At 36.3% G+C, this 22,569-nt stretch overlaps 1 protein-coding gene across 7 annotated transcripts in view; it reads right to left on the bottom strand.

Annotated features, from left to right (window-relative positions):
- ATG4C (autophagy related 4C cysteine peptidase) overlaps window positions 1-22,569 on the bottom strand; it is an 88,099-nt gene that overhangs the window by 12,210 nt on the left and 53,320 nt on the right. For 6 of the 7 annotated variants that reach the window (XM_081818536.1, XM_081818532.1, XM_081818534.1 and 3 more), the window contains 4 exons: window positions 19,041-19,177; window positions 12,737-12,815; window positions 12,001-12,077; window positions 4,615-4,734 (listed from right to left, as the gene is read on the bottom strand). In XM_081818536.1, the coding sequence (XP_081674662.1) occupies window positions 4,615-4,734; window positions 12,001-12,077; window positions 12,737-12,815; window positions 19,041-19,177 (413 nt within the window). The other variant, XM_081818537.1, reaches the window with a different exon arrangement.

The following is a 22,569-nucleotide window of genomic DNA, read 5'->3' as shown; positions in this document are numbered from 1 at the left end:
CTTCCTCTCCCATCCCACAGCTCTGTCCTCATCCAAGTCTTTGAAGAAGGCATTACAAATCAATGAAGAAAGGTTAGGCTTTTTAATAAATAACACTAGAACAACCAGTTATCCATGTTTCCCCCAAAAAGATGCAGATCTTAAGACATATACAAGTTCTAAATGTGAAACATAAAACTTTTGGAAGAAATGTAGGAAATTTGTTTGTGACTTTGGTTATTACAGATTTCTTTGATAAAAAATTCAAAGCCCATGGGGCGCCTGGGTGGCTCAGTCGTTAAGCGTCTGCCTTCGGCTCAGGTCATGGTCCCAGGGTCCTGGGATCGAGCCCCACATCGGGCTCCCCGCTCAGCGGGAAGCCTGCCTCTCCCCCCTCCACTCCCCCTGCCTGTGCTCTTCTCTCAATGTGTCTCTCTCTGTCAAATAAATAAATAAAATCTTTAAAAAAAAAAAAAAATTCAAAGCTCATAAAGAAAAAGATTTACGAATTTGACTAAAATTAAAGACACCATTAACAAGTGAAAATAGTAGCCTGGGAGAATATGTTTACAACACATTGAGCCAACAAGTGGTAGTATCCAGAATTATAAATTTGATTTGATTTCCTTCAACTCAAATAACCTTACAGAGAATTAGAGAAAGGAAATAAATAAACTCACAAAAGGGGAACCAAAGGACCAATAAACTTTGATAAGATGCTCAATTTCACTATTAATCAGAGAAATATAAATTAAAACTACAAAGAGATACTATGTAGTTATATATATTTATATCCATGAGATTTATATCCATGAGATTGGTTAAAAGTATAAAAGTCTTACAATATCAAGTGTTAATAAGAATGTGAATCATTGGAAATTTTCATATACTGCTTGGTATGATCACTTTGGAGAGCATTTAACAATATCCAGCAAATCTAAAAATATGCATACCCTGTGACCCAGCAATTCCACTCTAGTGTGTATCTAGGGTATCTACTGTAATAATCCCAGTTAATGTAGTACACGTAAATGAAGAGATATAAACAAGAATATTCTTAAAAACATTATTTGTAATTGAAAAACAAGCTAGATGACCATCAACAAAAGACAGTTTAAATAAAACGTAGTATATTGCAAAATGTACTACTATTCAGTTATGAATAAGCTAGACCAATACGTATAGATCTAATTTCTAAGTCACTATTAAATGAAAAAGCAAATTGCAGGATATATACATTTTCATATAAACATACCATTTATGATAAATTTAATAACATGCAAAGTAATATATGTTGTTTATGGATATAATATAAAATATGAGTTTTATATACTAACTTAGGATAATAGTTACCACTGGGAAGGAAGGAAAAGAATAAGATTGGGAAAGGTTAAGATGCTTCAATTATATACGTATTTTTTTTCCTTATGCTCAATGGTAGCACATGGGTATTTATTATGTTATTCTCTATATTTCTGTATGCTTGAAATTAAAAAATAATTTAATAAAATCAACATATTGCTAAATTACAGACCTCTTCAGCTTGGCATTCAAGATTCTCCACAATATTATCCAACTTCCTTTTCTAGCCTCATCCTTTGCTGTTTCCTACAGCAGTGTTTCCCAAGCCTTGGACACATACATGCTTCCTTCATTATTTTTTTATGTACGCCATCTCTGTTACGATTAATGATTATTTTTCTTTCCATAGTTTTTAACTTAAATAGCCTTGTACAAATCACTAACAGGAAATCACATGTTTAATAGGCCAGTTATATTTTTCTAATATGAATATAAATAAATACATATAGATTAAAATATGTATGCTGGTGCTACCTAAAAACATCAAGTATCACACTTTGGGTTGCAATCTTCCACCAGTAGTTCTCAAATTTGTTGTACAAGACTACTTGGGAGGCTTGTCAGAACTGCAGACTCCCAAGTCATAGAGGATCCTAATTTAGGCAGTCAGAAGACAGAAATCCTACTCTACATGTACCCTTGGCACCTAACAAATTGGACTAATCGCCATTCTCTAGACAAGCTCTACATTTTCCTTTTCCAATACCTTTCCTCTTGTTACTTCCTCTGCTTGAAGTAACCTTCCTTCTCCTTAAGCCTACACTTTAAGGACCAAATTAAATATCACCATCACAGGGGCGCCTGGGTGGCTCAGACGGTTAAGCGTCTGCCTTCGGCTCAGGTCATGATCCCAGGGTCCTGGGATCGAGTCCCGCATCGGGCTCCCTGCTAGGCAGGGAGCCTGCTTCTCTCCCTCTGCCTCTGCCTCTCTCTCTCTCTCTGACTTTCATGAATAAATAAATAATTAAAAAAAAAATTTTAAATATCACCATCACAATAAAGAACTTTGACTTGGATGTGACATTGCTCTCATTTCAGCATCCTTCCTTCTTCTGTCAATTTTTTTTCTATTTCTGTATGGGTGCTTATCATATTCAATGTAATGTATATGTACTTGTCTTATTCCCTCTCCTGGCCTATAAATGCTACTTGAGGGCAGAAGCCTTATAACTGTTCAAAAGTAGGGATTATGGCTTGGTCATTTTATACTTTCAACATGGTAGTTACTCAGATACTTGCTGGGCTGAGCTCTGCTAAACACTAAATTAATTTCACAATTTTTATTAATATTTTAAAAATCATATAGTATAAGGCATTAGAATACTCATCCATATAGCATTACAAATTAAACATGAGAATCTAGGCTACCTAGCTTTATTTTCAAAATGAGACAACTGAAATTATATCCTGTATTGAAACAAATAATTTAAATTGTTTTAATTTTTAAAGAGAAAAAAGTAAGTTTAACATAAAACTGCCAAGTTCAGTTTTTAAAATGAAAAGGAAAACTATTTAACTTACAACCTTCCAAGCAAAAGTAAATGATCAAGTTATTAATCAACAAAGAGAGTTTTTGATACTGCTATGAAAAGCTATTAACTTAAGAACAACACTATTATTAAATAAAGTTAATTGACTCTGGCAAAATTCTCAGTACTTCCAAATGATATTTCAATATGGTTTCCCTTTGTTTAAATATTGCATATTACTCTGATGCATCATGAGCAATAATTTCTAAGTATTTTTACCATGTAAAAACCATAATATATATAAATACATACACTTATAAATATATAGGCAATATATTATATATATATATACATATATATATATAACCCACAAAACCTGTAAGTTTTAATCAGAAAACATCAACATGCAACTCATTTGTTCATCTTGTTTCTTCAATTTGGTAATAATTTGATTTGTTTCTATTCCAGGAATAGACTACTTTACTGTTTTAAACACACTTATTTTCACCTAGAGAGAAAATAAACTAGCATAAACAGCAACAGGGCTTCAAATGGGAAATGGTCATCAACATCACTCTATATTATAATATCAGCTGGATTTGTGTATTTTAGCACATATTTGACATGATACTTTATAAAGACAGAGTTGCCAAAGAAAAATTAAACAAATGTATATAATAACTTCAAGTAATTAAAAGAGGGGGGAAACGGAGAAGACACATTTTGTTCCGTTCACTTGGCCCTCTGGGTTAAAAAGGAGAATGAAAAGACGACAACTATGAGAAATGTAGAATAAGGAAAGGTTCTCATATATCTCATTTTCTCCTCTCATTCATTTTTCTGTCATCTTCCTGTTAAATTTCCTCTTTTGCAGGGCAGGTCAAGTAAACTAAGCTTATATGAAACTTTTTTATTTAACTTTTTCATTCTATTCTTACATTGTAAAAATCAAATTTCAACCCATCAGGTCCATTTTCCAGAAGAAAACTAACTGGAAATTAAAGCAGTAATGAGTACTATTACACCTGAGCTCAAGTTAAAAATTCCAAAAAATGAGTCTAGTATTGGTTTTACTTACCATAAAATGATAGCCTATAATTATTGATACTAATAAAGACAGCCATCCAGTTATGCTTACTTCCTAAATAAGTAATCCTTTTTATTTTCTAAAGTATTAAATACAGACAGACCTTAAGGTTCTATAAATGTTTTAGCAGTACTCAAGGACCAAAAAATGCAGAAGTTTAAAGGTAATGAGAGGGAGTTAAATAAACCTATTTCAAAGATCCTATAAGTAGAACAGATCAGATTAGACAAGCTTATTGGAAGGTAACAACACAGCTCATTTTATAAAGCAGTTCTGAGAAATCCAAAAATACCATTTCTCTTTAAAAAAAAATCAAAGAAGCACTTGTACTAACAAGAAATAATGCACAATTTGGCTTGATCAAATACTTCATTAATTTTTTTCTACCCCCTAAGGTATTGCCCTTTTAAAATCCTCTTCAAATAAAGTATAACCTAATTGCTTGCACAAGGCTAGTTTGCAAAGGGATTTTTATTTCAACAGTGCCACCTAGTGGAGCAATGGATACTTTCAGCTGGTGACTAGTTGATTTCATTAGTCTCAAAGGCTAGGAGTCCCCAAATAGTTTTATTTTCTGGTTCACAATATTCCTAATAATATTAACATTCAAGGGGAAAATTTACAAAAGAATAATTTACAGATTTTTGTCCTCTGATAGGTTATCTCTAATAAAATTTAGGTCATTTACAAATATTATAATATTTTAAATAAAATTACCTTAGTGATTTCTTCAGAAGCTCGTTTGAAGTCCTGAACATTTCGACAGTAAAATCCTATTGTACAGCTAGGATCCATTTTTCGAAATGACATCTTTTTGGGAGAAGGACAGTGGAATGTCTGCAATTTTAAAAGTTCTTTAGGATTAATTTAGTTTTATTTGATGGACTTGAATATATACAAGATATTACTTAATTTAAAATTTGCCATCTAGCTTTTCTCATAAATATGCTTTCAAACAGTGTTTTAGTCTGTCCTATGTAAATGGTCCTTTCCACTCTCCAAAGCTGTAAAACATGACAGCCAACATTGTTTACATTCGATTCACATCTCCACCTTCTGTGGCATTAGTGCCATTCTGTAAAAGAAAACACGTGTGTCAAAGTGGTGTCCATTTCGAACACTTGCAGAAGGGAGGGAAAATGTGCCACGGGAAAAGACATACATAAGCTAGTACAAGGTTTAGAATCAAGTTAGTTATTTCTATGAAAATTCAATTAAGCCTGGGGTTTTGGTGGGGTTTTTTGAGATTTTTTTTTAAAGATTTTATTTATTTGAGAGAGAGAGAGAGAGCAAACACAAGCAGGGTTGGGGGGAGGGCAGAGGGAGAAGCAGATTCCCCGTTGAGCAGGGAGCTCGATCCCAGGACCCTGAGATCATGACCTGAGCCGAAGGCAGACATTTAACCGACTGAGCCTCCCAGGCGCCCCTTTTTTGAGATTTTTTTTTTAATGTTTAAAAATCCTTTAATAAGGATACCAAGACTTTATAAACAAATACACAGATTTATGTAAATGTTCCATTATGATATGAAAAGAGGTCAACTTCAGAGTTTTAGCGGTTGACACAATCAGTACATAATTGCATATTCTCCCAACCCCCTCTTCTATGCTTTACTTTAAATTCTTGTTTATTCCCATATGGGACACAGTTCAAAACTGTTCTCTTATGGTCCTTGCTCTCCTCCTTACCAGTCCTGTCCCTTTTAGTTCACTTTTCTCACGTGGTCACAGTGCCACAGATATAAATTGGCTGGGAAAGCTGCGCTAGCCTCTCTGCTCTTGCTAATGGGATATAGATAACTGGTAGAGTCTGGGATCTTTAGAAAATACAAAAGAAAAGGGAAGAATATAAAGCTAATCATTCCAGTCTTTTTTCCTTCACCACCACATTCTGGTGCTTTGCCTAAAAGATTTTTTTTTAACTGCTTGAATGCTCAGATATCTTGTCCTTAAAAATCACTGAGGCTACCAAAGTCTGTTTTTCTGTGTATAAAAAAATGTTTACATGTAAAAAAGGAGGGCCATAAAGATATATATATATATATTCATATTTGTTTATGTTTATATAAATGAACTGTAAGGATATACCAAAATTAACAAGTTTAGGGGACAGAGAGAAAACTGGGCAGATGGTAGACAGGTGTGAGAAATTCTTTGTTGTATATTCTGTATTTTTTAATTAAAGAATAAGCTCAATTAAGAAATGATCTGGGGGCACCTGGGTGGCTCAGTCGGTTAAGCATCCGACTCTTGATTTTGGCTCAAGTAATGATCCCAGGGTTGTGAGATGGAACCCCCATCTGAGTTACGCTGGGGATGGAGCCTGCTTAAGATTCTCCCTCCCCATCCCTCTCCCTCTGCCTCTCCCCCACTTGCTTGTGCACATGTGTTCTTTCTCTCAAAAAAAAAAAAAAAAAGAAAAGAAAAGAAAAATGATCTAGGCTGAATTTGAACCCATAAAATTAAAATTTCCCTACATTTAATACCTAAAACTAAGGGATTTTAACTTGAAACTATCTATTAAAATACATAGGCTTTCATAGGCTTTCATATTTATGTTCATGGTAAATCAGTCAAAATCACTCTTTTCTCTCCCCCTATATCCATCCTGGTGATCCAATTAGTGTCCCATGTTATCACAAGAGGATATGCAAAATGCATATATTCAAGCTGCTTTTTTCCCTTGTAGATAGTTCAATCATATATTAGATTCAAATCCACTATCATTGCAGTAAATATAGCCAAACAAATGTGTTTTCAAAACTATGACTTCTATAAAATGCTTAGCCAATACTTACTTTATATAGTGAGATCCAACCTAACTAAACTCGAGTCTCCAAAGTAGGAGTCAACACAAGTATCGTATTAGTTGGACTTTTTTCAACACTGTTTCACCTGCTTTATTTATCTGTTTTATTGAAAACAAATCTAAAAAGGCACAGAAGAGCTACACAAACTTGTTAACAATATACAAGAGTATATTAGTGTATAAGGCACAAAAGGCTCTAGGTCATATTTAAAAAATTATTCTAGGGGCGCCTGGGTGGCTCAGTCGGTTAAGCGTCTACCTTCGGCTCAGGTCATGAACCCAGGACCTGGGATGGAGCCCTGTGTCAGGCTCAGCAGGGGATCAGCTTCTACCCCCTCTCCCCCTGCCCCTCCTCCCCACTTGTATTCTCTCTCTTTCTCTCTCTCTCTCTCAAATGAATAAATCTTTTTTTAAAAAGTTATTCTACATACATATAAGCTATCTAAAAATAATCACCCTACTCCTTCCAAAGCCAATAATAAGGAATGCTTAGTTTTTACTACTTGGGGATAAGAAAGAAGGGACAAAGGTTTTTACAGGGTCCAAGAAAGTATTTTTTAAACTCATCTACAAGGATGTCCTACATTATGCTAAATTATGTATTCATGTAAAAACCAGTAAGACTAAACCAAATAGGCTTAGTGTTGTTTCACTGTATTGCCTCAATGATCACAGATAGTAATGACAAACACTACAGTGTTATTCCTGGTTGTTTTGGTATCTATAAAGATCTTCTTAAATTATTCACAAAAACACAGATATAAATCTCTGATAAATGAAAACTGAAATTACTATTGGGTGTAACTTTATGAGTACTAGGACTCATATTACAAAGAGGCATTTTATACTTTAAAACTAAAAATTAGGGCGCCTGGGTGGCTCAGTTGGTTGAGCGACTGCCTTCGGCTCAGGTCATGATCCTGGAGTCCCTGGATCGAGTCCCGCATCGGGCTCCCTGCTCGGCGGGGAGCCTGCTTCTGCCTCTGACCCTCCCCCCTCTCATGTGCTCTCTCTCTCTTTCTCTCTGTCTCAAATAAATAAAATCTTTAAAAAAATAAATAAATAAAAAATAAAACTAAAAATTATATTTTTTCACTCACCCAAGAAGATTCTGAAGTCAAGCCAACATTAATTGATAATTCAGAATCATTTCTGTTTATTGCAGAACAAGTTAGACTTTAAAATATTTTCCCAAAGGGTGTTACACAGCTATATTTACTTTGTGCTAATGCTTTGAGCTATGTACTTACAATTGCTTTTTTAATTTTTAAAATTCTGAAGATTGGTAAGAGTAGCACCCTCTATAAACACATTTTAGGGAGTATTTACTAGATACACTTCTGTGACAATGAAATATGTTTGTGAAAAAATTAGTCAAGGTGAGTTAATTCCCATTTATTTCACTTTTCAATACATTATTTATTCACTGCCTCAACAAATAGTTACTAGGTGCCTACTAAATACCAAGTACTGTCTAGACAGGCTTATTTTTTTGGAATAGTGGATCCTATTACCTAAACATACAAATAATACTGAAACAAATACTTTTAGGTGTAGCTATGCTATTTTGGTGATTTAGATGGAGCTTCCTAAGATAGTTAGAGAATACCCTTACTATAAAGCACCTCCTACTAACTGCAGTTCACATGTGTAATTCATAAAGCGTACATCTTTCACTGATGAATTCACTCATCTATCTTATCACATCACATCATTCTTAAGCTTTAATGTCACTATTCTTTGATTTTACTAGGGCAGATTAAAATAATCACCACTGTGTGGACATCCTAAAATCTGAAACTTGAAACTGGGGGCCCAGGAATCACAACAGACTAACATGTCTATTAATAAGACTTTTCTTGCATTATTAGTAGAATATTAGTATTTAGTAAATCAAATATTGTCTTAATAATAGAATAGAATTTGGGGGATGGGGGGATGGGTTAGCCCAGTGATGGGTATTAAGGAGGGCACATACTGAATGGAGCACTGGGTGTTATACACAAACAATGAATCACGGAACACTACATCAAAAACTAATGATGTACTGTATGGTGACTAACATAACAATAAAAAAAATGCAAAAACATAATAGAACACAATTTGTTATTTATAAGAGTTAAAACCGGTCATTCTGAAAGTGTATCATAAATAACATGAAGCAATAGTCTCTGGTTTGAGAAATCTTATTAAATACACACATTTCTCCCTCATCCTCTGCCCCTCCCCCCACTTGTGCCCACTGTGTGTCTCTCTCTCAAATAAATAATAAAATCTTTTAAAAAAATAAAAAAGAATACTTGGTCTGATTTGGTTTCAAAATTTTAAAAGTTCAACTCTAAATATGTAGGAATTCACTACCATAAGAACAACAAAAGATGTAATCTGCTAAATCTTCTCTTTAATCTCAAATATTCAGATATCATACTTTCTTAAATTTTCATAATTCTATTGGACTCAAAGCACTCACTAAGTGATTTCTTACATGGAATTGAATAAAAGAGCTAAGATTTTAATTTCTCCATCTATTGACCAAAAACAAGTATTGATCAAAAAAAGTTTCTTTCAAAAATAATTTTGGGTGCCTGGGTGGTTCAGTTGGTTAAGCATCCAACTCTTGATTTCAGCTCAGCTCATGATCTCAGGGTCATGAGATCGAGCCCCATGTCAGTCTCCATGATCAGTATGGAGTCTGCTTGGGATTCTTCCTCTCTCCCTCTCCCCCTCCCCCCCAAATAATTGAATCTTTAAAAAATAATTTTAATCATTGAGGTATAAGTGTGGTTTTAGAATGCTCATATAATTATGTCAATCAATTGCAAATTTTCAATAGCATAAATACACAGAACCTATATAACAAGCCAAGGATGGCTAATAATATAGGGTAGTTAAAATACCTCCAGTTGGAGCATTTTAAGCTTAAAATATGATCAAAAGCAAAAAGTAAAATTTTATTTCTGTAGAAAAGCAACTTGCTATAGTTTTTATATTACACTCTCATAGAAAAATAAATGATACTATTCACTAAATAGCCTAAGATAAATCCCTGAACTAAGAAAAATGAAAAACTGTCCAGAGGAATTACCCAGATAGGTGGAGATACTCTACCAGCATCTCAAAAATATAAATCTAAACCCACTTTCTCAGTGTCCTACTGTGTAAGAAATAAATGCTTCTGTGCATTTCAGGAGTTACATAACTTCACCAAACTTTGCAAAGTCTCTTAAAATCATTTCCTCTTTTCCATTCTCATTACCAACACCCGACTTCAAGCTTGTATTGATGCACCTGCCTCCCAGTAGTGAGCTACAGCCTTTCTAATATTGCTAGTGCAGACATAACCAGGATAGTCACTCACCTGGTTCCTTTGTAGAATCTTTCAAAATATCAGAAGAATAGTCCTCCTCTACTGGTTAAAACAGTCAACAGTAATAATCTTTTAATTTGCCTATTTTAGATAATATTAGAATGCTATGAATAATTTTCCATCTGAGTTTCAAATATCTACTTTTTTAAGGAATTAATATGGCACAGTGGAAATGTAACTTAGACACAGGAATCAGTGCCACAAGACCACCACACAGCTGAAAGAAAATTACAACGTGGTTCACATAGCAAAATTCTGTCACGCCTCCCACAGTATCAGTCAACTAGAAATATTTATTAAGGTCTACATGTAAGAAACTATGAAGGAAGAAAACAGAAAGCAAACCTTATCTCTGGCCTTAAGATACTTGTACTTTTAGTTCAGGTAATAGTTTACAAAGAATGCTAGGATGTTTTATAATGTATCTTTCAGAACCAGATTTTTTTTTTAAGATTGATTTTATTTATTTATTTATTTGTTTGTTTGTTTGACAGAGACAGAGCACAAGAAGGTGGAGCACAGAGGGAGAGGGAGAAGCAGACTCCCAGCTGAGCAGGGAGCCCAAGGTGGGGCTCGATCCCAGGACCCTGGGATCATGACCTGAGCCGAAGGCAGACGCTTAACAACTGAGCCACCCAGGTGCCCCTCAGAACCAGATTTTAATCTTACAGTTTATTTTCATAATCTATCCTTTAAATACTACTAGATATTAATATTAGCTAGGAAGCTATTACCAAGATAAATATTAAACCATACTTCCTTGAGAATTAGTGATCCATGCCACTCAAGTGATTATGATTATTTTAAAAGTCTGTAAAAGCAACAACTGGGAAAACAAGAACCAAAACCATGTAATAATTACATGTCTCACTTACGCACTCTCAAAATTTTCTGAATTAAAATACTGGGTCACTGGGATGCCTGGCTGGCTCAGTCGGAAGAATGTACAACTCTTGATCTCAGGGTTGTGAGTTCAAACCCCACAGTGGGCATAGAGATTACTAAATAAATAAATATTTTTTAAAGTAATAATAGGGGCGCCTGGGTGGCTCACTCGTTAAGCGTCTGCCTTTAGCTCGGGTCATGATCTCAGGGTCCTGGGATCAAGCCCCACATTGGGCTCCCTGCTTGCAGGGAACCTGCTTCTCCCTCTCCTCCCTGCTTGTGCTCTCTCTCTCTCTCTCAAATAAAAATCTTAAAAATAAAAATCAGAGCTAAAACAAATACTAGAAACCCAACTTAGCTCTTGAAAAACTTAACTAGGGGCTAAGACTCAACTATTATACTTAAAATAATTTAGCAGGGGGGCGCCTGGGTGGCTCAGATGGTTGAGCGTCTGCCTTCGGCTGGGGTCGTGATCCCAGGGTCCTGGGATCGAGCCCCACATCGGGCTCCTGGCTCAGCCGGGAGTCTGCTTCTCCCTCTCCCTCTGCCTCTCCCACTGCTCATGCTCTCTCTCTCTCTGTATCTCTGTGTCTCAAATGAATAAATTTTAAAAATCTTTAAAAAAATAAAATAAAATAATTTAGCAGGTAGTCTCAAGTCACTTTGTCATTCTAACCCAACTCCATCATCTTTTTCTTCCCCCCCTTTTTCTTTTTATTAAACATGCCTAACATTTTAAATTCTTCAGTAATATTTAGCTGTTTATCTACAAAATAACTTGGAGGCTTGGTCATTTATTTTGGTAGGGCTAGGATATCTAACCAGTTAGAGACAAAGATAAATGAAGAAGAAAGTGTGTCATAAATTAAAATTCAGCAACAAATTATTTAACCTTTGACCACTGTGTGGAGTATGGTTTTATAAATCAGTAAAATATTATTAACTTGTAATACCATAAAAGCATAGCTGTCTAGCACATCTCTACATACTTAGAGTTTGCTTCATATGGTAAGAAAACAGTACCAGCTCTTTATCCATAGTACCTCAAGAGGGAAATCCTTTATGCTGACATCTACAAAAGATTGGCAGTAATGAGGATCCATGTAAATCAAACTGTCATCTACAAGGACAAAACAGAAGACAAGTAATTCAAAAAACACCTTATTATTACACTGCTTACAATCCAATTTCTATGTAGAATAGCTGAAAAAAAACCTGGGAGTAACAGCTTGCCAGACTGATATTCATTGACTGAAACATAGGTTTGCACAGGACAGATTAACTTTTGCATAATCAAATATGCTTGTATAAGCAGAATTTTTATAAAGTGATGAGACTGTCATTTAATTTTTGGTGATAAAATTACTTTCACAAACACACAATTATATTCTACAGTTTACATATGAAAAATGTATTGCACTACTTTATCCTGACAGGAAGAACATATTGCTTGTCATTTTATCATCAACTAGCACCACTAAAACTGGTAAAAAGTAAATATGTAAATAATAACTGCCAGAATGTGGCAGCAATGTCTTCTGAAGTTTAGTGAAACCAATAAATTATGCCTGTTTATGCAATAACAGAAATTAAACATATATTTTACAGAATCCAATTATGTTGTGGACCAAATGACAAATGAGTGGCTATGGTAGGACTGATGAATTTATAAGGTACTCATTTTGCTCTGTTAATCATCCTGTTTCCAAATGATCCCAAATTAACTTTCTGACTTATAAAAGAAAACAATAAAGAAATATATTTTACTAAATCACTGACCTTGAAATCCAGCAAAGTAGTATGACTGTTTAGGTTTGCCACCAATAATACCCACACAATATTCAAGGCTTAAAATACCCTACCAAAAGAAATTAAGTCAGAGTTAGAGTCAAGAGGCAAATGGTAATTATTCAAAACAACCAAATTTGTATTAGCAGTAGTAGTATGTATAGTAGTTCCCAAATTTTTCACCGCCAGTTTTACTGTTATTACATACGCCCGAATATTTCAAAATCCTTTTATCTACCACACTATTTTCCATTTTCTTTAAATAACTCAATATTAACATGACTAAATCATCTATTCTGATCAGCATGTCACTCAACAACATTAACAATTACTGTGTGCCAGATACAGAAATAAATAAGGTCACCATATAAAAGCAATAAAACTCCTGCCAGAGCCAAAACACTTGGCCTTTCGGTTAGCTGGTGCAGCCTTATCATAACATAGTATTTTCATCAGGCTTTCTGAAATACTAGAAATAGTCCTTAGACCTTATTACTGTTTTCACTGAATCTTGAGTCTTAGAATCCTAAGCTACAAACCATTTTCTAATCAACAGCATTCACTTGACACATTTTTATGCGATTTCATATATTTATTGGAATAAACATAAAGACGAATGAAAACAATTTAATCCAAGGCAATTAATAATTGTTATTGCACTTAAAGTCAACTTAATTTACTCATCATAAAATATCAGGGATACCTCAATAAATTATTTAGTGTGCCCCTCAGCATCTATTCTAAGCAGAATTCTATTTAAGCAGGCAAATAATTCTAAACCTTTTTTTAAAGATTGTCTTTTTGGGGGCGCCTGGGTGGCTCAGTCGTTAAGAGTCTGCCTTCAGCTCAGGCCATGATCCCAGGGTCCTGGGATCGAGCCCTACATCGGGCTCCCTGCTCAGTGGGAGGCCTGCTTCTCCCTCTCCCTCTCCCCCTGCTTGCGTTCCCTCTCTCTCTATGTCTCTCTCTGTCAAATAAATAAATAAATAAATAAAATCTTTAAAGATTGTCTTTTTGTATTGTATTATTTATTTATTTATTTTAGAGGGGAGCAAAGGGGGTAGGGATAGGGAGAGAGAGAATCTGGAGCAGACTCCAAGCTGAGCATGGCGCCAGACGTGGGACTTGATCTCACAACCCCGAGATCATGACCTGAGCTGAAACCAAGAGCCCTACACTTAACCGACTGAGCCACCCAGGTGCCCCAATAATTCTATACCTTTTAAAAAACATGTCCAGTGGAATCATGTAAACTCTTGTCAATAGTTTAGCTTATATTATGCATATATATATATATATATAGCATATGTTATAAAGTTAGAAAACACTAATAATGATAAAACCCCAGAAGTATTAAATAATAGTTAAACTTTCCTTCTCTTAAATGACAGAATGTTTTGAAATCTAGAACATATAAAAATAAGGAGTACATGGGGTGCCTGGGTGGCTCAGCCGGTTAAGCATCCAACTCTTAGTTTTGGCTCAGGTCGTGATCTCAGGGTTGTGAGATGGAACCCCGCATTGGACTCCACACTCAGCAGTCAGTATGCTCTAGATTCTCTCTTTCCCTCTCCCTCTGCCCCTCTCACTGCTTTCTCTCTCTTTCAAAATAAATAAATCTTTAAAATAAATTAATAAAAATATAAAGTATATGAACTAATACTTTTTCCCCTTTAACAAGTAGTCAAACCATGGAATTTTTTTTTTTAATTATTGTCTTAAAAATAATATGTGGTTGGGGCGCCTCGGTGGTGCAGTCAGTTGAACGCCTGACTCTTGGTTTCCACTGAGGTCGTGATCTCAGGGTTGTGAAATGGGGCTCCACATAGGGCTTCACACTCAGCATGGAGTCGGCTTGAGATTCTCTCTCCCTCTCCCTCTGCCCGTCCCTGCCACACTCTCTCTCTCTCTAAAATAAATAAATAAATAAATAAATAAATACATAAATAAATAAATAAATCTTTAAAAAATAGTAATAACTGGTTGTTATTTTAAAAACACCCATAGGGGCACCTGGGTGGCTCAGTCGGTTAAGCGACTGCCTTCGGCTCAGGTCATGATCCCAGGGTCCTGGGATCGAGCCCCGCATCGGGCTCCCTGCTCCGCGGGAAGCCTGCTTCTCCCTCTCCCACTCCCCCTGCTTGTGTTCTCTCTCTCGCTGTATCTCTCTCTGTCAAATAAATAAATAAAATCTTAAAAAAATAAAAATAAAAATAAATAAATAAAAACACCCACAGAGTATATATTAAAAAGTAAAAATTGGGGGGGCCTGGATGGCTCAGTATGTTAGGCGTCCAACTCTTGATTACAGCTCAGGTTTTGATTGCAAGGTCCTGAATTCAAGCCCCACTTTGGGCTCCATACTTGGCATGGAGCCTACTTAAAAAAAGGAGTAAAAATTTCCTGGGTGCCTGGCTGGCTCAGTCAAAAGAGCATGCAACTCTTGATCTCAGGGTCATAAATTCAAGTCCCATATTGGGTGTTGAGATTACTTAAATAAACTAATTTTTTTTTAAAAAGCTAACAATTTCCCAAAACCCCAACACACAGAGCTCATCATTATTAATATTTGGGGAACACCTTCTTGAACTTGATCTATGTTACATAGAGATCACATAGAGACTTATGAATACGATCTTACGTATGTGGCTTCACACTACATATGCTGTTTTAACTTGAGTCACTCATTATGTTGTAAACATCTTTTTCTACCAATAAATATAGATCACTAGTATAATACCTAATGGCTGTAAAATATTCGATTTTATGAAAATAGCACAACATGCTTTAAAATCTCCATCATGAGTATTTGTCTCCAGATCCTCCCTGTTATAAATAACCCTTTAGAGAAAATAACACCTTTGTATATTTTCAGTCATGTGAAAATACCATAGAGGTTTTTTGGAAAGGAGAACTGCAACTAAAAAAGTTAAATAAAACAAAGAAGGCATAGGTTAAAATTTTAGAGCTAACAAATTAAGCTGAAATTATACAGAAAATAATAAAATGTTATTATTCTATTTTTATTATTATTCCATTAATAGTCTGTTGTTCTGTTCTTTTCCCCTCAAATAAAAATCCTTAATTAGAGAGTGCCTTACTTCAACTTGAGGCAGTCTGATCAGCTGACACACAATGTTTCTGACAGAAAGAACCATGAGGAAGTGAAAGTTCTTAGTCCCTCATAGCCAAGAAAAGAAAAAATATATATAGCAAGAATCATCAATGACTCTCCTCAGCAAAAAAGAATGACTCCAAGTAATGGAATAAAGACTTTGGTTCCTGACATCTATATTTCCTTTGCAACAGACTAGAGCAGATTTAGCAATAAACACTTAGAAGCAGATTAGGAACTAGAATGCCATTACATATAAGAGACTGTATCTTTGGAAACCTGAAACACTCTTCAGTTCCTAAAAAAGCTTCTTCACAGTTATCTAGTGGTGAGAATTTATTGAGCTATACCCATGAAGCAATAAATAAGACTGAAGTAATCAGTCAAAAAGAAAAGTCCTAATTTGTCTTGCTGGAGAAGGAGAACACATTAGATTTTCCCCACTCCAGGTCTTTTAAAATATAAATAAATAAATAAACTTCCTGAGCTAAGAGCTGATAAAGCACCACACCAAGTTTCTTTCTCCTCACAGAAAGTAGCAGGGGATGGTACCATCTCTGAAAGATTGGAATTACCTTGATTAATAAATGTCAAAAATAGAACTGAGTGGTGAGTTTTAGAGAGTACAAGCGCAATGGTTTGGCAGGAAAAAATACAACTGCTGACAAAGAAGGAGGAGGAAGTGGAGGGAGAGAGGGAGAGGGAGATGGAGTAGGAAGCGTGGAATGGTGGTGGAGATAGAGGTGAAGAAAGAGAAAGGAGAATAGAGGAGGAAGAAGAATTGAAAGAGGAAGAAGATTATTCTTCTTTTAGGACCACCAGACACTCTATTTTTTCAGTTCCAAGTGAATGCCTCTTTACAAGTTATCATTTTGGCTTTTGACCCAACCAACCCCTAAGCAAACATAACACATAGCATATAATCTACTTCACTCAGCCATTTCTGCCATTTTTTGCCGATAATTGGAAAAATTTAAATGTATAAAATGTATAAATTAAACTGGTAGAAGCTCAAAGAGTATTACATTTTTAAAAGTCCATATTTTAGGAGCACCTGGGTGGCTCAGTTGGTTGAGCATCCAACTCTTGGTTTTGGCTTAGGTTGTGATCTAAGGGTCGTAAGTCCGCGTCGGGCTCTGTGCTCAGTAGGGAGTCTGATTAAGATTCTCTCTCCCTCTGCCCCTCTTCCCCACTCATGCTAAATAAATAAATAAATAAAATATTTTTAAAAATAAACGTCCATATTTTAGGGAAAAATATGAAAATTACAAAAATTCTGGTCAGTTACCAGTTTGCTATCTGAACTTAAACTTATGACTTAACATCTGTCTTTTCTGTTTTATAAAGATAAGACAGTTCCTAGCTGTTGTGAAGGCAAAATGAAATATATCTGCATTAAAAGTATTACACAAATATGAGCGTTAACAAGTATTTGTTGAGCAACTCCTATATGTTGGGTACTGAAGATCACTTTAAAAGCTAACTATGGTTTGTTTACTACACTTCAGGCTCTAATAAATCATTCAAGAGCATGAGGCAGTCCTACCATCTGATAAAAAATATTAATACCACCAATTAGCAAAGCCCTCAGCTAGATGAAACATGCCTTGAAGCCATCTGCAGCCCATTCCACTAGAAATGGGGGTTTGGCTAAAGGAGTCAGTTCCAAGATTGTCTCAGTTTCTAGTCTTTTCACCGTTATAGAAAAGGCAGAGGGAATCTAGTTCAGACTTGACTACAACCTACTGAGACGTGGCAACATGCCAGAAGTCCCAAAACCCTCAATGAATTTGCTAGATGAAATGGTTCATAACTTCCCACATTCTACCATTAACTTTACTACAGAGCCCACATGTTAGAAATCAAAATCCCACTTCTACCTAGGGGATTCATATGTTATCGGTATCGTATAGTATTGGTATTATTAGTAACATGTATGCCTGCAGAATTTTAGTAACTATTACGAAAAGCCAATATACCAGCTAGAAAACTTCCGTATCTCATGTATTGAAAATAACTGCTCTAGATTTTTAGAAACAGCGGAGTCTATAGTGAGGATATACGTTCCACCCATATACACATGGACCATGAGGCTTCACACGGGGAACAAACTGTTACTGAAACATAAAAGACAAATTTCAGGATTACTATATGCCATAACACTCCATTCAAAGAGCAAGTCCATCTCTGGCCCTGAAAAGATGAGAAACTTTATTAAAACTATGAAAATAATATAAATGCTATAATCTTAACCAAAACTAAGTATTTCAAAAGTTAAAGTTTTGTGCAAAAAGCAGAATCAGATCTATAAATACAGAGAGAAGGGAGGTGGGGGAGATGGGCAAAATGAGTAAAGAAGAATGGGAGATACAGGCTTCCAGTTGTGGAATGAAAAAGTCACAGTCATAAAAGACAGCATAGGGAATATAGTCAAGGACACTGTAAGAGCATTGTATGGTACCCTTGTGGTGAGCACAGCATAACATACAGAGTTGAGTCACTGTGTTGTGCACCTGAAACTAATGTAACATTGTGTGTCAACTATACTGAAATTTTAAAAAATTCTTTTAAGTTAAAGTTGTGTGACAACTGAACGTCTTGGTGCCCAGAACAAGATAATATAATTAGGCAGGTTCATCTGGAAAAAAGAATTATGTGTTCTCAAATAGAACAGATTTTTAACTGGTTAATATAAAGAAAACCAAAATGGAATCTTCCCCCATACTGTCTTCATCATTTCTGTCTATATAAATAAATAGCCATTCTATTTATTGACCTTATGGTAGCACAGGACTCAAGTTAAGAGATAAAACAGCAATAACAGCAAACTCAGTTTGTTTCAATAATTATCTCAAAATAGTTTAATGTGGGTTTTATAAATAAAGGTACATACTTTCAAACAATCACAAATAGGGATAATGGGTACTGTAGACATATTATAGATTATGATTATTGCTGCATCTGTCTCCTTGATTAGCTATAAGAAGTTTACAAGGCTTTTTACTTGATCATAGAACATCATATCCTTCAAATCATATTTGATCTTACAATCTGAAATTTAAAATTTCTAATATCAAGCTTTATAAAATCATCACTACCAATTTCATAGAAAAAAGACTGCAAACCTTCTGTATTTTTCATATTAGCTAGCATTGCCTTAAAAAAAATGTTATTTCATACCTTTACAAAATCTAAGTAGTCGGTGTTGGTTCTTTCCCCACCAAGTCTAACAGGGATTAGAATAATAACAGCTTTGTCATCTATATTATCAGAGGCCATGGAAGTGCACTGTTTATCAATTACATCAGAACTGTAAACTGAGAAAAATACAATAAATATGTATTAAATTTTATAAAAATGATTTTCAGAAATATTTTTACTCTAATCCCTCCTCCCCAATGGCCAGTCATCTAATCTCTGATATCACTATCAAGGTCTCAATGAGTTAAAAAATGTCTACCTCATTTATACATCCAGCAGATACTTATTGAGTAGCTACTATATAGCATTAAGGGTTTTACCAGTGAGCAAAATAGAGGAAAACCCTGTCCTCATAGATCATATACTCTAATATAAGGAAATAGACAGTAAATTAGTAAAATATAAAATATGTCAGATGGTTGGGGCGCCTGGGTGGCTCAGTCGTTAAGCATCTGCCTTCGGCTCAGGTCACGATCCCAGGGTCCTGGGATCAAGCCCCACGTCAGTGAGTCTGCTTCTCCCTCTTCCTCTGCCACTCCCTCCCACTTGTGTGTGCTCTCTCTCACTCAAATAAATAAAATCTTAAAAAAAGATGTCAGATGGTGATGAGTGCTTTGAAGAAAAAGGGAGAAAGATGGCTAGGAAATGTAGGCGTGGGGAGGGTGGGCATGGGGGGTTAAAATAAGGTGGTAAGGAGGGCCTTAGGAAAAACATAACATTTAAGTCAAGACAAAGGAAGAAACCAAAAAATGCCAAAACTTGGGGGAAGAGCATTCCAGGTATAAAGATCAGTCAATGCAAATGCCTTAAGGCAGAATCATAGCCAGCATACTCCAGGAACAAGACGCCTGTGTTTATGGAGGGAAGTTGGCAAGGGGTAAAATAATACAAAATAAGGTTAGGAGATAAAGTGAAACACTGGGGGAGAATGAAGACAGATTCTGTGAACTTTTTTTTTTTTTTTAAGATTTTATCTATTGGGCGCCTGGGTGGCTCAGTTGGTTAAGCAACTGCCTTCGGCTCAGGTCATGATCCTGGAGTCCCGGGATCGAGTCCCGCATCGGGCTCCCTGCTTAGCAGGGAGTCTGCTTCTCCCTCTCCTGCTCCCCCCTCTTGTGCTCTCTCTCTCTCTCAAATAAATAAATAAAATCTTAAAAAAATAATAATAATAATAAAATTTAAAAAAAAAGATTTTATCTATTTATTTATTTGAGAGAGAGCAGAGCAAGAGAGAGAGAGAGAGCACGAGTGAGGGTGAGGGGCAGAGGGAGAGAGACAAGCAGACTTCCCGCTGAGCAGGGAGCCCAATGTGGGGCTCAATCCCAGGACCCTGGGATCACGACCTGAGCCGCAGGCAGATGCTTACCCGTCTGAGCCACCCAGGTGCCCCAGATTGCATGAACTCTTAAAGGCCATTTTAAAGACTGCAGTTCTTACTTTGAGTGAGACAGCATGCTATGAAAGAGTTTTTAAGAAAAGGAATGTCCTAATCTGACTTACACTTTACTAGTGTGGTTCCTGTGTTGAGAACAGACTGTAGGGGCAAGGGCTGAAGCACTGAGAACAATTAGAAAATAGGGCGCCTGGGTGGCTCAGTCAGTTAAGCATCCAACTCTGGATTTCAGCTCAGGTCATGATCTATAGGGTCCTGAGATTAAGCCCTGCATCGGGTTCCACACTCAGTGGGAAGTTTGCTTGAGAGTCTCTCTCTGCCTCTGCCTCTGTCCCTCCCCCTCCTCACCACGCTCACATGCTCTCTCTCTCTCTCTCAAATAAATAAATCTTAAAAAAAAAAAAAGAAAAGAAAGTAGCCGCAGTAATCTAACAAGAGATGATAGTAGCTTGAACAAGGGCAGTAATTGTGAAGATAGGGAACAATCATGGGATGGTCATGTGGAGCTGGTTAAAAGTGATCAGTAAGTTAAAGAACTCCTTAATATGTTAAATGCAAGATGGGAGAAGAAAAAAAGGGAGTCATAGGTGATTTGAATGGCTTTGGTATAAGTAAACAGAGTAAGAGACATACCATTTACAAAGACATACTATAGACAACTATAGGAGGGGAAAGAGTAGGAGAATCGGGAATTCAGTTTTAGACATGGTAAGTGTCAGATATCTATTAAACATGCAAGCGGGGGGCGCCTGGGTGGCTCAGTTGGTTAAGTGACTGCCTTCGGCTCAGGTCATGGTCCTGGAGTCCTGGGATCGAGTCCCACATCAGGCTCCCTGCTCGGCGGGGAGTCTGCTTCTTCCTCTGACCCTCTTCCCTCTCATGCTGTCTCTCATTCTCTCTCAAATAAATAAATAAAAATCTTAAAAAAAAAAAAAAACATGCAAGCGGGGAGGATGAGTAGGCAGTTATGGATATAAAAGCCTGGATTTGGTGAGAGGTCCTATAAATTTGGGAGTTGACAGCATATAGATGGTCCTGTAAAGCCATGAGACCAGGTGAATTCAAATCTGTGTACAAGAGAAGAGGTCTAAAGGCCGAGTGCAATTTTAGAGATCAGTGAGATAAGGAAAATCAGCAAAGAACACTGTGAAGGAGTGTACACTGTAGAAGGAAAACCTGAAAAGTAGCATTCTAGAAATCAAGTAAACAAAACATTACAAGGAGGAAAAAGTGGTCAACTGTGTCAAATGCTGCTAGTAGATTGTGTGATGTGAGGACTCTCTGAGAAGTGACCACTGGATTTTTAGCAAGATTAAATTATTGATAAGAGGGGGCGCCTGGGTGGCTCAGTCGTTAAGCGTCTGCCTTCGGCTCAGGTCATGATCCCAGGGTCCTGGGATCGAGTCCCCACATCGGGCTCCCTGCTTGGCGGGAAGCCTGCTTCTCCCTCTCCCACTCCCCCTGCTTGTGTTCCTGCTCTCGCTCTCTCTCTCTGTCAAATAAATAAATAAAATCTTTAAAAAAAAAAAAAAGATACAAACTTCCAGCTACAAAATAAATAAGTCATGAGAATGTAACATACAGCATGGGACTACAGTTCATAATATTATGTTGTTATATTTGATAGTTGCTAAGGGGGCACGTGGGTGGCTCAACCGGTTGGGCATCTGCCTTCGGTCTCAGGTTTCAGGTGGTGATCCTGGGGTCCTGGGATCAAGCCCCATATCTGGCACCCTGCTCAGTGTAGAGTCTACTTGTCCTTGTCCCTCTCCTTCTCCCTCTGCCCCTCCCATTTGTGCTCTCTCTCTCTCAAATAAAATATATTTTTAAAAATTGCTACGAGAGTAGATCTTAAAAGTTTTTATCACAAAAAAAAGATTTTTGTGGGGCGCCTGGGTGGCTCAGTCGTTAAGCTCAGGTCATGATCCCAGGATCCTGGGATCGAGCCCCGCATCAGGCTCCGTGCTCCACGGAGAGCCTGCTTCTCCCTCTCCCACCCCCTCTGCTTGTGTTCCCTCTCTCACTGTGACTCTCTCTGTCAAATAAATAAAATCTTTAAAAAAAAAAAAAAAGTTTAAAAAAAAAGATTTTTGTTACTATGTATGGTGACAGATG

This window comes from Leptonychotes weddellii, chromosome 4 (assembly GCF_054177405.1).
Source record: "Leptonychotes weddellii isolate Sample4059 chromosome 4, ASM5417740v2, whole genome shotgun sequence".
In the NCBI taxonomy this organism is placed as follows: domain Eukaryota; kingdom Metazoa; phylum Chordata; class Mammalia; order Carnivora; family Phocidae; genus Leptonychotes; species Leptonychotes weddellii.
Note: the sequence above shows the minus strand (reverse complement) of the source record. Positions and strands in the feature narration are given on the sequence as shown.